This window comes from Pararge aegeria, chromosome 22 (genome assembly GCF_905163445.1).
Source record: "Pararge aegeria chromosome 22, ilParAegt1.1, whole genome shotgun sequence".
Classification (NCBI taxonomy): domain Eukaryota; kingdom Metazoa; phylum Arthropoda; class Insecta; order Lepidoptera; family Nymphalidae; genus Pararge; species Pararge aegeria.
The window spans coordinates 12,812,687-12,829,790 of record NC_053201.1 but is presented as its reverse complement, the minus strand read 5'-3'; the positions used below and the strand labels follow the sequence as shown (position 1 = coordinate 12,829,790).

General features: G+C 36.6%; 1 protein-coding gene across 1 annotated transcript in view; it reads left to right on the top strand.

The window, feature by feature from the left end:
* The window catches only part of LOC120633638, a 33,735-nt gene that overhangs the window by 9,392 nt on the left and 7,239 nt on the right, over nt 1-17,104 (top strand). The window contains exons 4-5 of the mRNA XM_039903918.1: nt 15,592-15,726; nt 15,965-16,093. Coding sequence (XP_039759852.1) covers nt 15,592-15,726; nt 15,965-16,093 — 264 coding nt within the window. The remainder of the gene's footprint in view (nt 1-15,591; nt 15,727-15,964; nt 16,094-17,104) is intronic.

The window sequence follows — 17,104 nt, the reverse complement described above, 5'->3', positions numbered from 1 at the left end:
GGAAATAATGGTTTAGAATTAGAAAAATGATTTTGTGTTGGATAGTCCATTTATCGGGGAAGGCTATAGGCTAAGTAACATCAATGACAAATGTTACAAAACGTGAAAAGTTATTCCTTTTGAGAGCTTCCGATGCTTGTGATGCGTAAAATATCTTAAGATAACATGTTATTTCCTACCACTTTATGTTCCTACGGATAGAGCGTCCTCTTTATTATATAAAATTGAATTAACTAAACAATTTAATTATGGACAAACGATCCCGTTGAAGAGGTTTCTAGCCCAACGGTGGTTATTTTGTATAGTATTTATGTATATATTTATATTAAAATTAATATGTACCACCTCTCGTCTTGAGCAGTGTTTTACGCCATCGGTTGCCTGGAAGAGATCGCTATGTAGAGATAAGGCCGCCTAATTGTACTTCTTCTTTTTTATAATTTTTCTTGTATTTTTATTCGGTGTACAATAAAAGTGTATTCATTCATTCATACTCTTTATTTCTACATCAAATGAAATAAAAGATACTTATATAAGACTTAAGAATATAAGAGAGAAACATAAGGCGGCCTTATCGCTTAGTAGATGTCTTTGCCAGGCAACAAAAGATGTGAATAAAGGGAAAAGGAAAAATAATTTCATACGAAACCTCCGGATGCCATTTGTTTTGTAACCACAGCCTAAATATATACCAGTAGGCAAGTAGGTTACTTACCTAATGAATCCGATGCGGCGAACGATATGCTAATATCCGTACTATTGTCATGAGACATGAAATATCAGAGTGGCATGGCTCTTCCGACGGCGTATATCACTTGATTGCTTTATGACCAATTTTTTATAGTAATAATAGACGGACAAATAAATGGCGCACCTGATGGTAAGTGGAAATACATCACCTATAAACTGACCAACACTCCGCAGGGTATGCGATGGACCCGCCCTGAAATTATAACGATGATCGTAGCGGGCTAGCCTGTTAGAGATATGACAGTAATATTAAACCCTTTCACTACTTTGTTTTCACAGAATCGTACCGCAAAGCTAAATCACTTAGCGGCACGTATTCGTCGGTAGGGTGATAACTAGGTACGGCCGAAGCTTTCCACCAGACCAGAAATTTGGGACTTCTTATATTATACCCTTTTTTTGAACCTTGAGAACAATTTGGTTCAATTTATGTATTACCACTATTAATGATATTTTCAAGACTGAGAGAAGTATCTTAAAGAATAAGTAAAAAATCATGCAAATCTGTCAAGAAACGCCAAGGAGAGCGGAATCGCATAAAATACCTACATGAAAAACGCATCCAATTGTAAACCTCCGCCTTTGTGAAGGTATCTTAATCTGAAGAGGCCATGATCATTTTTTTCTCGCGTAACATAAACAGAGATCAGCTTGGGTGTGAATTATTGCTCTAACCAGATGGTGTTAGCAAAAAAAACACCCTAAGCTAAGTTTGTCGTGGGCTTCTTCTTAGACCAAGACACGTTTGGAAACCTCGTAGCTTTAGTTTTAAGTTTACGAATATGGTTATCACAATCATCTCACTACCGTGTAATTCTCATGTAATGTAAGCATCAAAAGTGCCTCCTATGGGCCTACTTGAATAAAGATATTTTTAACTTGATTACGCACGTGTCTCCCTCTCACACACAGACACACACTCTAGCCCTCCATTGAACGCACGTCATGGATACCTCGCGATGACTATGTTTGATCGATCGATACCACATTGATACAGCGAGATATCGCTATCTTAATTAGCTAGAAGAGTGTGTTGTACACGTTAGTTTAATCCCAAATCTTTCGCGTAAGTATAAAGCAGTATTGCAACATTTTCCAGTTTCGTGGTCCTTCGATTTTACACCCTAGTGGGTACTGCTCGAACTTCCCTTTCTATAATGTTAATTTATATAATGTGCCAAATCTTACTAGTAGATATCGATGCTCCAGATCTTCATAAACGACTGTGTTGTATACGTGCCCCAAATTCCTTCGTCCAAGAAAAAACAAATTATTCGTGGTCCCATCCTGTAACACTGTTGCTCGAATTTTGGCACTTATACCGCGTTCATTGTCGTCATTCAATGCACTCTTGGACAGCAATGGGATCTATTCCATGACGGGTGGACAGAATGGTTCCGTGAATTGTTGAGATACTCGCCGCCTACTAATGGCGTGTTGGTAGCGACCCTGCTTTCTGAGTCCAACTGGAAAATGTTTGTGTGATGAACATTAATGTTTTTAAGTGCTGGTTGGTTATCTGTATATTATAAGTATTTATGTATATTTTTATTAGTACCCAAATCACAAGGTTTACTTACTTTGGGGATAGATGGCGATGTGTGTATTGTCATAGTATATTTATTATTTATTATTCCCGTAGCTGTAAGTCATCTTTGGCCACACGCAATGTTCAAAGACCTAACGATATAAGTAGTTACAATGCCATCATGAATTTTGATAAATAGTTACCGTTCATGAGAACGTTTAAGCCCACTAAAACAGATATTTATGACACAGTTTGTTTTATGGCCATATAAAATAATCAATGTAGAGTTTGGAATGTACCCAAAATGCTCAATTTAACCTCGCGTGGGTAAACTACACTGTATCGTTAATAAACTTCTATTAAACTGTCCTTATTCCTTGAAGTTGCCGCTGCAGCATGCAATACTTTTGAAATCGTGCCCTTAGGTTAAAAAAGTATAATCGTCATCATATCTACCTATTATCGGCCCACTACAGAACGGGTCTCCGCCCAGAATGAGAAGGGTTCAAGGCCGTAGTCCACACACACCTTTGGGAACATTATGGAGAACTCTTAGGCATGCAGGTTTCCTCACGATTTTTTCCTTCACCGTTGAAGCAAGTCATGTTTGCTTAAAACGCACATAACTTAGAAAAGTTAAAAGTTGCGCGCTGGGATTCGAACAAGGCCCCGGCTTTTAATGCTTCTAAAAAACTCGCTTCTTAAAAGCCGGCAACGCATCGAGGCTCCTCTGGTGCTGTAGATGTTTATGATCATCAGGTTACCCACTTGCTCGTTTGCCCGCTATTATTATAAAAAAAAACCCCAAACCCAACTTCCAACTTAAAACCGTAACGCTTACTCCTGCACTAGAGAGGTCGTCAAAAACTGGTAGAATTCAGTTTAATGACCTAAATTGATGATGCATGGATGAGAAAGCAAGACTGGTATTTTCCAGAGGGACAGAACCGTCAATAGAATAGGTATTTTTGCAATATTGCAACCGAATGTTTTACAAGCGTAAAATAAGAATGCGTGCTTCCTACCTCTAAGTTTTCGAAGTTATGTGCGTTTTTTAATTAGCGAAGCAATCAAACATCACTTGCTTTAATGGTGAAGAATAGCATAGATGATAGAATAGAATAAATTTTATGTGGGAATAGTTCCAACAGTTTGCCACTTTCTGGCGTGCAATTTTCTTACATATTTACAAATGACTATAACACTTAAAATTTTAAACTTTAGACACAAACTAAGAACTGTCACAATAATATTCGTTAATAATACGCCTAACTTATTAACAAAATTCTTAACCTATTTTTATAAATATTTACCATGAGTGGTATATGGTTAAAAATTTAGTAGAAGCAAGTCTTTTTTCAAATATTTAACATTTATTTTGGGGAACCCATATAAGTAAAACATCGTTTTACTTATATTCCCAAAATAAGTAAAACGATGTTTTACTTATACGGGTTAGGTACATGTTCTCAAGTCTAACAATCCGCAACTGGCCAGTGTGGTGGTCTAGGTCTCTAAAGATTAACCCTTGTTCTTAGAGGAGACTCGTGCCCTTAGAGCCCTTCTTCGTTAGAATCTGCCGAAACTGGCGGTAGAGTCGGTACAAACAGACATACTTGACGTTTCAAAAGTGCTTATAAAAAGGTTGTTTTTTTTTAATTTTATCGTCACGTAGTGATAAAATCAGGAATGAGGAAATTTGTAAAAACCGAACCGATGGACGTTGTAGTCCCAAGGTGACCTCGCATCTGTAAAAGCAGCGTTGATAGACCCCGGATGTTGTGAACAGATGACTTCAAACGGGTCTCTGCCACTTTGTCCAAACTGTGATATTTGTAACCCCCTCAAAAATACCTATGTTCAGCAGTGGACGTCTATGATGATGAAGAATTCTGATGCCGCGCCGTTTCCAATACAAATAGAAATACTATAAAAATTTCGATTGCCGCATTCTTTATTACGAAGCCAAAATAGTTTTCCCATGATTTATGGAACCCTTTATTTGTTTTGGCATCGACAACCCCGCTGCCGTGAGCACAATTCAATTGAAAACGCTTCAGTATAACTTATTAAAACAACTCAAAACTCGATTTAAACCTTACCAAAACGGCAAGGCCTTCACTATTGCCGCTCGGCATTTTCGGCTAGGGCTGCCAAAACTTGTTTGCGTTCACAAGTGTAATCCAAGCTTATATGATACTATTATACGCAACTTCATTTGCACCAAATCGGTTATTACCCATTTCATTATCTTAATAAACTAGAACCAACTTGCAGCGTCCAGTTTTATTTCCTATATTTTACGTGGCCGGGCGGTTCGCGGCATTTTTCTTGCTTTTAGCATTTCTCTACCCGTCGCGCGTCGTTACTTCTAAACGATAGGTCAAATATTTATAAAACTATTAATTTGTATAGGGTTAAATATTATGATAGGAATGTCATCATTTTTCGATTATACCTACCCGTGTTTTGATTGAAAAATTATTTATTTATTCCCATCTTACATTTTTGTCATTATAACAATAAGCGGTTATTAGATAGACATGATATAGCCTCTCAGACTTGTAAACAATTTTTATTTATCATCAATCACTTTCGTAGCGTACGACGGTAAAGCTCCAAGTCGGTATGACATTTTTAACAAACATAGTTTTTATTACAAAAAAGATGAAATAAATAAAATAAAATTAAGTGAAAACCGGTCATATCACGAGCAACGGCAGGGGATGATTAACAATATGCTGTTACTGAGAAATTGTATGTTGACAGTTACATAGAATCGTTAATATATGATTCATGTATTATGAATATCGTATCATTAGTTATATTCTAAGTGAGATGGGTATCTATTTTAAATAAAACTGCATAATTTAGCGATCCGCCTTGACAGGTGAAACGCAGAATACAAAAATTATGACGTCACGTCTATATAAACATAGTTTTGTGCCGCTTAAACTTCGACAATCTCATATATGATACACGAATCAGTTGCTAAGTTTTTGTTATCGATACCAAAATCAATTAATCAATCTATATCTAATTGATATTACGTCGCGAGTACAGACATGACGTAATAACTTTTTTTAATATAATTTTCAACTCATATTAGTAAAACCTTTAATATCTGCAAAAGTAAGATATTTTTTGGATATAGAAGCAGTTCTGAAAATCATAGGGTAGTTTTTCAAAATTAGTTATTATTCAAAGTCCAAGTCAAAGTCAAATATTTCTTTATTCAAATAGGCACATAGTATTTATGTAGCACATAGTGTGTACATAGCAGTTAGTAGTGATGGCGATAACTACATTCGTAAACTTAAAACTACAGCTACGAGGGTTCAAAACGCGCCCTGGTCTAAGAAGAAGCCTGCTAAACAACAAACTTAGCCGGGTGAAAGATATTATGCCTATTGCTACACAGTAAACCCCAATACGTTTCACATACCCTGCGTCGGCAACCCTTGATCGGATATCGGTGGGCTGTTGGTGCCAGGTACGCCGTTTCGATAGCCTAATTGCAACTCGTCACCTATACGTGTGAAGGGTGTTGCTGTAGCCTTAGTACAAGATTTGCTTGCTCGCAATCGAAGAGTCATTTTCGAGTATTAAACTCTGTATCGTCAAAGTAAAATGAACCCAAAGCCACTCGTTTTAGAGTCGCAAATCCTGAAAAGCCTGAGTTATAGAATTATAGGCAAAAGTTAGCTTTAAAATAATGAACACTTATATCAATTACGTTTAGAATTACGTGAATTATCGTATTATATGTTTATTATTATTTATTTACTTTAAGTGTTTTTTTACACTACGACAATACACACTTCGCCATTTAGCCCCAGGGCCTAAAGTAAGCGTAGCTTGTGTTATAAGTACTAAAATGACTAATGAATATTTTTATGAACAATAAATACTTATAATATAGAAAGAGACACTGAAAAACATTCATGTTCATACCACAAACATTTTCCAGTTGTGGGAATCGAAACCACGGCCTGGACTCAGAAAGCAGGGTCGCTGCCCAATGCGCCAATCGGCCGTCAAAATGATGATGATGATTATAATGATGATTACTTAGATCAACATAGCGACCCATTACCGGCTCAATACAGAGCACGGGTCTCCTCCCACAATGAGAAGGGGTTAAGGCCGTAGTCCACCACGCTGGCCCAGTGCGAATTGGTGGACTCCACATACCTTTGAGAACATTATGTTGAACTTATGCCTGCATGATGTTTTCCTTCACCTTCGAAGCGAGTGATATTTTTAAAATAATAAATAAAAAAAATAAAAATGCCACTTATTCTACTACCAATAAATAAAGAAATACATATTACATTCATTCACATAATTAAACTAGGTACATAACATAATTAAATTTATAAATATATTAACAAATTACATATTTTATTTCATTACATTTATTTAATAGCTAGTCTTAAATTCTTATTTGTTGTTACTTTTGGTAGAAGTCGCCTCTCTGGCGTAGGCCTCCCCCAGCTCTCTCCATTCCCTTCTTTCCTTAGCATTTCTCATCCACAAAGGTCCACTTACTCGAGTAAAAACTATGATATTTCTAATTACTTAAAAACTCGAAAACGACTCTTCGATTGCGAGCGAGCAAAACTTGTACTAAAGCTGCTAGTCTAATTCGAGCGTTGAATGGTGGTTGGATCGCTCGACAGCCAGCTTGATTAACACGATCACATTATGGCCTACTTGGTGGATTTTTGCTGGTTCTATTATTGTATCGTTTGCGGTAGACTGTGGGAATTGGATATTTCTTCTGTAAATAATGTTTAGTCAAAGAACTTATACGATGTTTAACAGAATTACGAAATAATATTGATGAATGAAATAAAAATCTTAACACTATTTATTTAACTCTTGCCCAAACAGTTATATCCTATTGCATTACTGTCTCTTGTGGTGCAGCTAAAACTTAATTTCTGGAGCTAGAGAGAGCCCAGCCTAGTATATCATTGTATATCTTGTATTGTTTGTATACCTACCTTCTTTTTTTGTAATTTGTTAAGTTTATTTTAATTGTAATCGAAGGGCGGAGTCTTAAGACTGACACAAGGGTAGTAATACTACTCTTGAAAGAAGACTTCAGCGATATATTGATATCACTTTGTTTCATACCGAATTTTTTTTTTTAATTTTTTATAAGCGTATTTCGTCACTTATCTTAACAAGTTATCACCCTGTAAAAATATTAAATCAAAAGAAGCATATCTATTTTTCAATACAAACGAATTGAAAACATTTTAAGTGTTTGCTTATGACAACCCTATTGAAGATAAAAGACCGACACGTGTATAGTACCTACAATACGCGACGCGTACCTAATAAAGTGACCGGAGTCACATAATTTTAAATATGCATGTGATGCTAAGGCTGTGTCTGATTTCTTTCAGTAAAAACTATGGCAGTGGTATACTCTAAAACTATTAGGATTTCGGTTTCACAGATAAGTCTCAGAGACAGTACATAATGTACCTCTAAAGCCTGTGATGTAGTATTTCGGGTTTCATTTACACGTTGTATATTGCCACCACCGCTTACACTGTGGACGTAAAATAAACTGTAATCTGACAAATACCAAGAATATTTTTTTTTTACTACTACAAGTTAGTCCTTGACTGCAATGTGACCTGATAGTAAGTAGTTACGCAGTCTAAGCTGTATTGCAGTAATATTAAACCCAGTATGGGCTCAAGCAATTTTGACGCGGCAATGTACCGGAACGCTATATAAATAAATCATCATCATCAAATCAACCGATTGACGTCCACCGCTGGACATAGGTCTTTTGTCGGGCGTTCCAAACTCCACAATTCCGGGCTGCTTGTATCGGCGGCTCCCCGCGACTAGCTTGATGTCGTCTGTCCACCTGGTTGGGGGTCGACCAACGCTACGTTTACCGGTGCGGGGTTGCCACTCCAACACTACTAAAAATAAATACACTACGACAATACACACATCGCCATCTAGCCCCAAAGTAAGCATAGCTTGTTAAGTGTTACGGGTAGGCACTGAGATAGCCGATGATTTTTTTTATGTATATAATACACCCAGGCACTGAAAAGCATTCATGTTCATAACAAAAACATCTTCCAACCGTGGATATCAAACCCACGGCCTTGGACGCAGATAGTAGGGTTGCTGCCCACTGCGTCAGCCGTCTGTCGGCACGGCTTTGCCAGTAGCCACAGGCCAAGTACCCTCCAGAACAGAAAAAATTGTGAAACTTGATGAAGTTTAAGCCCCCTGGCCCCCGAGCAAGTGTAGCTCGTGTAATGGGTACTAAAGTAGCTGATGAGTATTTTTATAAATATAATACACATAAATACCTATAATATTTAACCAGATAAACACCCAGACACTGAAAAACATTCTTGTTCACCACACAAACATTTTTCAGTTGTGGGAATCAAACCCACAGCTTTGCACTCAGAAAGCAGGTGCTAACTAACTAATATCAACTGCGCCTATCGGCTGTCTAAATGATGATGATGATTGATTTATGATGATATGCTGACTTGGATTAACGATGCTTGCGCAATCGACAATTTTGTGCCATCCACACATTTTGTACGTAAATCGAAGGGAAAAACTATCACTTATTACCACAAGAGCTTCAAAATTATCGGGTATTTCCCGATAGGTTCGTTGCAAACAAAACTTGACGACTTTATTTGTTTGCTGGGAACCTTGAGGGAAATGCCAGATAATTTTGAAGCTCGTGTGGTATTCGGGGGATTATTTTTCCGTCCCAAATGTCGGCCAATAGAATTGCACCATGAGACGAAATGTACAGTTAACAAATAAGAATTTCATAATGAATAAATATAGCAAAATATATATAGCAACTACCAGAGAAAATTTTCAAAAAATTATCAGTATAATACCATGTAGGTTGTACCACGTGACGTCGAATGGTGCAATTCTGTTGGTCGATATTTGGGTCGGAAAAATAATCGAAATTATTACTGGTATATTTCGCTGCAGGTCGCGAAAAATAACATTCTACGATGACGTGCCCCAATTCATTGAATCAAACGTTTTTTGTTCAACGGAACTTATTAAACAACTCCAAAACCGTTTTAAATCATATAAAATTTGGCATATTTCCACCCCAATGCGGTTGTTGGTACCAGGCACTCCCAGCTTCGATATGCAAATTGCATTTCGCCACCTCTATTTTTAATTCCACATCGATGAATGACTTGACGGGCTTTTCGATTAAAAAGCCGGAAATTACATTGCAGATTCCATTTATGTTAGTAACGAAGTTAACTTGAATTATTTAGTCGAGAATTATATTCGAGCTTAATTCAACTTAATTCGATTAACTTTATTAAAAGTATCAGTCGATTAATCCGATATTAGATTACAATTTATTTTAAATTAACTAATTGTCAAAACTCTATTGACTCTCTTTTATTATGTGAAAATTTTCATTACTGGGTTGTTCACTAGTGACATTATATAGATTGCAAAAAGTAGGTACATACATTCTTTACATAGGCTACGCGCTATATATATTCATGACAAGTTTTTAATGTTTTTTGACGGCCGACTGGCGCAGTGGGCAGCGACCCTTCTCTCTGAGTCCTAGGCCTTGGGTTCGATTCCCACAACTGGAAAATGTTTGTGTGATGGGCATGATTTTTTTTCAGTGTCTGGGTGTTTTTTTAATATTTTAAACTAGTGTATTCCAAAACTCTTAAAAACTAATTTTATAAAACTGAATCATAACTAATATGCGAAAATTTATTTGTTTATTTGTCCTTCTGTCAACCTTTAACTAAGGAACCAATCAACTAGATTTTTGGAATAGAGTTAGTTGAAAAAATGGAGTATAACAAAAAAAAAAACCGTAAAAAAACGCGGACGCAGCACGCGGGCAACAGTTCGTAACTTTTACATCTAATATAATTTATCTAAATGCTTAAAAATGTAAGCAATTTTACTTGATTGTATAAGTTATTTTTCATTTGAATTAGTCAAATTGGTCCTATGTATCGATTTAGTGAACATCTGACAAAAATCTGTGAAGATCTAAATTCGATAAAGGAAATCCAGAAAAAGATTAATATCTCACGAGCTTTATTAATCTTTTTCCTATCTAATCCGAGCTATTAATTCCTTACATTGGCTTATTAATTTTGTTAAATTCTCTTCTGTTTTTTTAAATTATACAATTTTATCAACGTTCGGAAATAACGTGTTCCAACACCTGAAACTCTCTATTTGATTGATATCTAACCTAATCGCCATATTTGCACCTCATCGCGGCGGGCGATACCGTGCCTGGCACGCAGTTTGGCTTGCCTACCACCTAATTGCTATCTGCCTACTCGATGAGACGTGTGAACTTGAAGCCTTAGTCAAAAACTTCGTTTTATCGCAATACATTGATTGCAGATAATTTTGTTTTCGGTTCAGCTGCGGTATTCTGCATCTCTGCGGAAGCGGTGATAGCCACTGGGCTATACTCTATATACCTAAAACGCACATAACTTAGAAAGTTAGAGGTGCATGCTGGGATTCGAACTCAGCCACCAAAAGGTGAAGTCGAGCTCCTACTTACGTATGCTCCTACTTAAGTAGGAGCTCGACTTCACCTTCCTCGATTCCTGGAGTTTTTATGTTTAATTAAGGAACATCGCGCATAAAATCATGAATAAAAGCTTTTCTTATATCGCTATCTCGCTCTAACGTATTCGACTTCACCTTTTGGGGGCTGAGTTCGAATTCCAACATGCACCTTCTAAGTTATGTGCGTTTTGGGTAATTAAAATATCACTCGCTTTAACGGTGCGGGAAAACATCGTGTAGGAACCTGCATGCCTGAGAGTTCTTCATAATTACAATTGATGATTTTTTTAATGACAAGGTTGCTTGGAAGCATCCGGCTCCGCTTTCAGCTCTCACAAGATAGAAAAATAAATGTTAAAATGCAAATTGTAAATTATTGATGCTGGAAAAGAGCAACTGCTGAGTTTCTTGCCTTCCGGCTTCTTCTCTGTAGAATCTGCCTTCCGAACCGGTGGTAGAATCACTACAAACAGACAGACTTGACGTTTCAAAAGTGCTTATATTAGCCTACTTGAAATAAATGAATTTTGATTTTTTTGAATATTATAGAAATTTAATTTGGATATAATAATTTAAATTAAGTAATAAAAATAATTTCGACACATTTTATTGCAATGCCCCGGCGCGGCGTCATGTCCCTTTTGTATGTACATGAAGCAATTAATAAACAATAAACAATAGATGTTCTTAAAGGTATGTGGAGTCCATCAATACGCACTGGCCAGCGTGATTGACTACGGCTTTCACCCCTTCTCATTGTAGTGGGCCGGTAATGGATTGATATGATGATGATTCTACATCTCAGTTGGCACCAAATCAAGCTAGCCACAGTGGGAAATTGCCATCAAATCTACATTTCGTAATTGTATATGCCAAACGAGTTGGTAGAAACTCAATTGGAAAAGGTTTCAGAATTCAGAATAAAGAACGAAACAATGAACTCAGATTTCAGAATAAAAAATATGGATTTAACGGGTTCTTTGGTGGCAACTTTCCACAGTGACGGGTAGCTCAAGGTCAGTGTGGTAGACTACTCTAAGAAGAGTCCCGTGCCCTGTATTGGGCCGGTGTCCATAATAATGATGATATGCGTGGCTTTACACCCTTCCCGAATAAATACCTTAGTACTAACTGATATAATGAATGAATTAATGAATACACTTTTATTGTACACCAAAATAAAAAGTAGTTACTACTAAAACTCAGTGATATCTGCATATCGTCTGTGGGGTTGTGTATACGCTTTAATAACATGATTTTGTTATTCCTGGGCCTACCAATGAATACATTGAAAAATGTGCAAAAATACATCCAATACAGCGAGGTTTCTATACATTCGATGAATTTCTTGAAGAGAAGGTAGATACCAGCTTCGCTCTCATTTCCAGCAAGATAGAAAAGTGATTGTACATGTTGATGTTGGAAAAGGGCAACTACTGCTTTCCGAACCGGTGGTCACTACAAACAGACACATTTGACGTTTCAAAAGTGCCTATTTGAAAAAAATGAATTTTGTCTTTTTTTTATTTTTAAGCATGAATAAATGTATTTTCTTACTCTCTGTCGCGAATCGAGAGCGAAGACGTAGGTAATATAGGAAACCGATATAAGTAGGTACAAACCGTTATTAAGTAAAAAGATACTTAGTAAAAAAGTACCTTAACGAGACATGCATCCGCTAACAATGGAAAATCACACAGACGAATGACGTAATAGGTAACGAATCTATGAAAAACAAGTCCATACTAATATTATAAATAATAAGGTGGACCTGTTTGTTTGTTACTTTTTTCACACCACTCGCTCGACTTTTGACGGCCAATTGGCGCAGTTTGCAGCAACTTGTTATATGTATATTCTAAGTATTTATGTATAAAAATATTCATCAGTCATCTTAGTACCCATATCACAAGGTACGCTTACTTTGGGACTAGATGGCGATGTGTGTATTGTCGTAGTATATTTATATTAATTTATAATGCCTTATAACCTAGCCTAGTATTAAAAGGTCAAGTACGTCAATGCACCCTAGCTACGCTTAGCAGGTAAGTAATGTTGAACTGGAGTTCTGGAGTTTATGTGATTTAAATATATCGCGCATAAAATCATGAATAAAATCTTTTCTTATATCGCTATCACGCTCTAATGTATGATGATCTTATTGCCTCGCGAGGTGTCTAAAGTAGAGTGTAAAACTCAGAGTTTCAAAACTACCTTCATTTTGGGCGCTCCTGAAAACCTCGCTACACTCAGGATTATGAATGCATCATCCTCGCTTCGATAATCCCTCGTTTGCTTGGGATTTATAACGGCGCCCGTAACGTAAGACATTGCTTTACCTATTTTTTGGGCAATCTACTATTACCTATGTTTACCTCAAACACTGCACTCTTGATTAAGTTTTCGATCCATTACCACCCATTTATCTTTACACATAAAAAACACAAATTTTACAGGAGCAGGTTTGTTAAAACATTTCTACTGATAGATATGCTGTTAACTTAAAACTGAACAATATCAATTACTCGTTGTATTACTCGTATTATTTCCATAGAGATATACTAGATAATGAGTAGACATAACTCTCTCGTGGCGCGCATGCTAGCATTATTGAAGACGGTTATAAGCTACAGGCATTTTAAAAATAAAATCGATGAAAAGCGGATACTAAGTAGCGAACATCAGCTAGTTTTAAAGCAATTTAATACTAAACAGGAAACGATGAATAGGTATGATCGTGTTCCAGGCCGTTAAGCATAGTTTGCATAATAGTTTTACGCCATGGCTGACCGAGCAAAAAGAAGGACTTTACTTATACTTTTGCATATTTTTATTTTGCATATTTATCTCCTTATCAGAGTACCACAGAGTTTTCAAGATGAGTTTACCCCCGACCCAAACGTCCATCGGGATTGAGGATAAATAACTATTAGGTTGTTCGGAAAGTCATTTCGTTTTTTTTGGGGAACATGAAAGACAGTTTTCGTATAATGAATAATCCATGCCTTTCAAATGGCCATAAACAGTTGAATTCGACAAATTTAACCTCTCACCGATCTCTCGTGTGGTGATTCGCCGATTTGCATCAACTAATGCCTTTATCGCATCTTTGTCAGCTTCGACCGGCCTTCCAGACCGTGGTTCATCTTCGACATCAAAATTGCCGGATCGAAATTTTGCAAACCAGTTCTGGCACTGGCGTACTGTTAACACGCCTTCTCCATACACATCCGTCAATTTTTTTCTCGCTTGGACAGCATTTTTACCTTTTCTGAAGTTAAAAAGTAAAATATGACGAAAATGCTGCTTATTGCTCTCCATATTTAAAAGGGCACCAACCAAAAACTACTGGGTAGAATTAATAGAACTTTTTCACACACAAGCCTTGCAATATCAGCTCTCAAGACATATAATGGTTATGGGGCTTAAGTGTGAAGTTAGTTTCGAAAAAACGTAATTAAGTCCTCTGGCGGGAAAAAACGAAATGACTTTCCGAACAACCTAATAAAATAGAAAGAGAAAAAAAACTTTGGTGAGCCTACCCTGGGCCAAAATATATGTTTGCAAAAAGCGTTTATGTAGTAGAGAAACTGTTTTGCGTACGTGATACATACGTAGCATAACTAAACTTAAATCTCTCTTATTTTTCCACTTGATACTACAACATTATAGTCATACGTTCGAAAGAATATAAACTACGTGTAACCGAATAACGAAATGCCGTTGAAAGGTGTATAAGTATATTACGAAATCACCCAGTTCAAATATTTAATTAAAAGAAGCAAATTTATATTGCCATACAAACTAATTCAAAACATTCCAAGTGTTTACTTATGACACCCCTATTAAAGATAAAAGACCGACACGCGCATAGTACCTGCGCTACGTGCCGCGTTAGGTACGCGTTACGCAGCAAGTTACTATATAAAGTGGCAGAAGTCACTTAATTTTAAATTTGCATGCAATGATGATGTGACTGCATTTCGGTTTCACAGAAAAGTCTCAGAAACAGTAAATAATGTACCTCTAAAGCCTGTAAAGTAATATTTCGGTTTTCATTTACCTGCTATACTGTGTGTAATTTGAATGAATGAATATACTTTTATTGCACACCACAAAAAGTACATAGAACAATAAGAAAAGTATAACAAAACAACGTATACAATTTGGCTGCCTTATCGCTACATAACGATTTCTTCCAGGCAACCAATGGCGTAGATAAAAAACAGTTACAGAAAAAAGTTAGGTGGTGCATATACCCATAAAATACATATTTCATTACTTAAATATATACATATAATATATTAAAAAACAATATTTGTAACTAAAGACAAATAAATAAATAAATAACTACAAATATGAAACAAAATATATAAAATAAATAATTATCCTCAAATAAAAATTATAAAAAATGAATAAAAGAGAAGAAGGGAGAAATTTATAATTTCTTCAATCATTATATTCCACACCAAAAAGATCTTCGGCAATGTACCCTCTACGCACGTTTGGCTCCGAAACCGGAGCATCCTCAGGAGATGTTGACTTTACAATGAATAATTATTAACAATTATTTACATGCATCAAGCTTAATTTACATAATATATCATGGATTTACGCAAAGTAACGCCAATATAAACTTTCCTAATTATGTGTAACTGCTGCTTTTTTTTCTTAAATAGTTTTATGTGAGAAGTTATTTTTGTTCCCAGGTGGTGGAGCCAATCAACAGGCTTCTGGAGTCTGTGCCCTTCGACTGCGTGTTCTATTCCTTGGACTGGCACCCGCCAGACCACGTCTCCTTCATCGACAACGTGCATATGCGGGAACTGCACCCGTCCAGTCCGGTCAGTATCTCTGTATAAATATTGTCAACGATTGACTAACTCCCTGGGGCTACGATGAGAGCTGTAAACCTAAGCGGGAGGTCCCGGTCTGGCTTTGGCCGCGGCTAGTTACCACCCTACTTTTGCACCGGATTTATTGTTCCGGTGCGATGTCGCGTAGTAACCTAACAGGCTAGCCCGCTACCATCTTCACACCTTAGAGATTGCGGTGAAGTGAAGGTATATGGTGTATTTTCAGGTATCTGCGGACAAGGCGCAGGCATACGATACAGTTGTATTCGCTGGTCCGCCACCCATGAAGCAGCGACTGTGGCCGCGTCACTGCGTGCAGGACACGTGGGGTGCTGAGCTGCATAAGGATCTCAAGGTACCAACACATTTTTTTTTTATGTGAAACATCTGTAGGCGGAGGGTAAACCTAATGTTGGCGTGGCGACACAGGCCGTGGCGTCGCTTCGACACGCTGTATGATTGAATTTTTGTATTTCGTATGTAACAATAAAAATGAATATTAATGTCAACTTATAATAAAACTGTAACTGGAAGATTTCTGTACATTTAATATATTTTGAAAATTTTGACCGGGGGATGCTTTATAATGGATATTGAGACCAAAACAGATTTTTATTTAATTTTTGTCTGACTGCCTGTCTGTCTGTCTGTCTGTCTGTCTGTCTGTCCGGGCATCACGTGAAATCTAATGAACGGATTTGAATAACATTTGGTATAGTGGTAGCTGATATTCCGGGTCAACATATAGGCTACTTTTTATCCCGATAAACAATAAGCTTCTCCCGGGACATGAGATGAAAATTTTTACAAATTTTACTTCATAGCTCCGTTAAATTTGAACCGGTTTAAATAATTCTTTTTTTATTTGAAAGTGTATACTATCAAGCATGTGTAATTTTAATGAAGATCTGATAAATATTGTCGGAGATAAAGGACATAAATATTCACAGATTACAGCGAGTCGCTGTGCATATGGGACAACGATCGAATGCATGCGTACCATCTTACTTATATTATAAATGCGAAAGTTTGTGAGTATGGATGTATGAATCGATGGAGATATTTAAACTAATCATTTTTACTTTTAAAAAAAGTCCGGGAGGCTAAATATCCTAACTGTGTTAAGGCACAATAACCGCTTTTTGTTATAATTTGTCAATCAAAACACTGGTACAATCTGATTATGTACCTGAAAATTCCTCTTTAAATTATTCAAATTGGACCTACCGTTTAAACGTTACGACTGGTATAGAAATGCTTAAAAATATTTTAATTATATTTTATGCAGACGAAGTTGCACGTTTCAGCTAGTTCTGTAATAAAACAGTCATTATTAACCGACTTACAAAAATGAGTGGTTATCCAA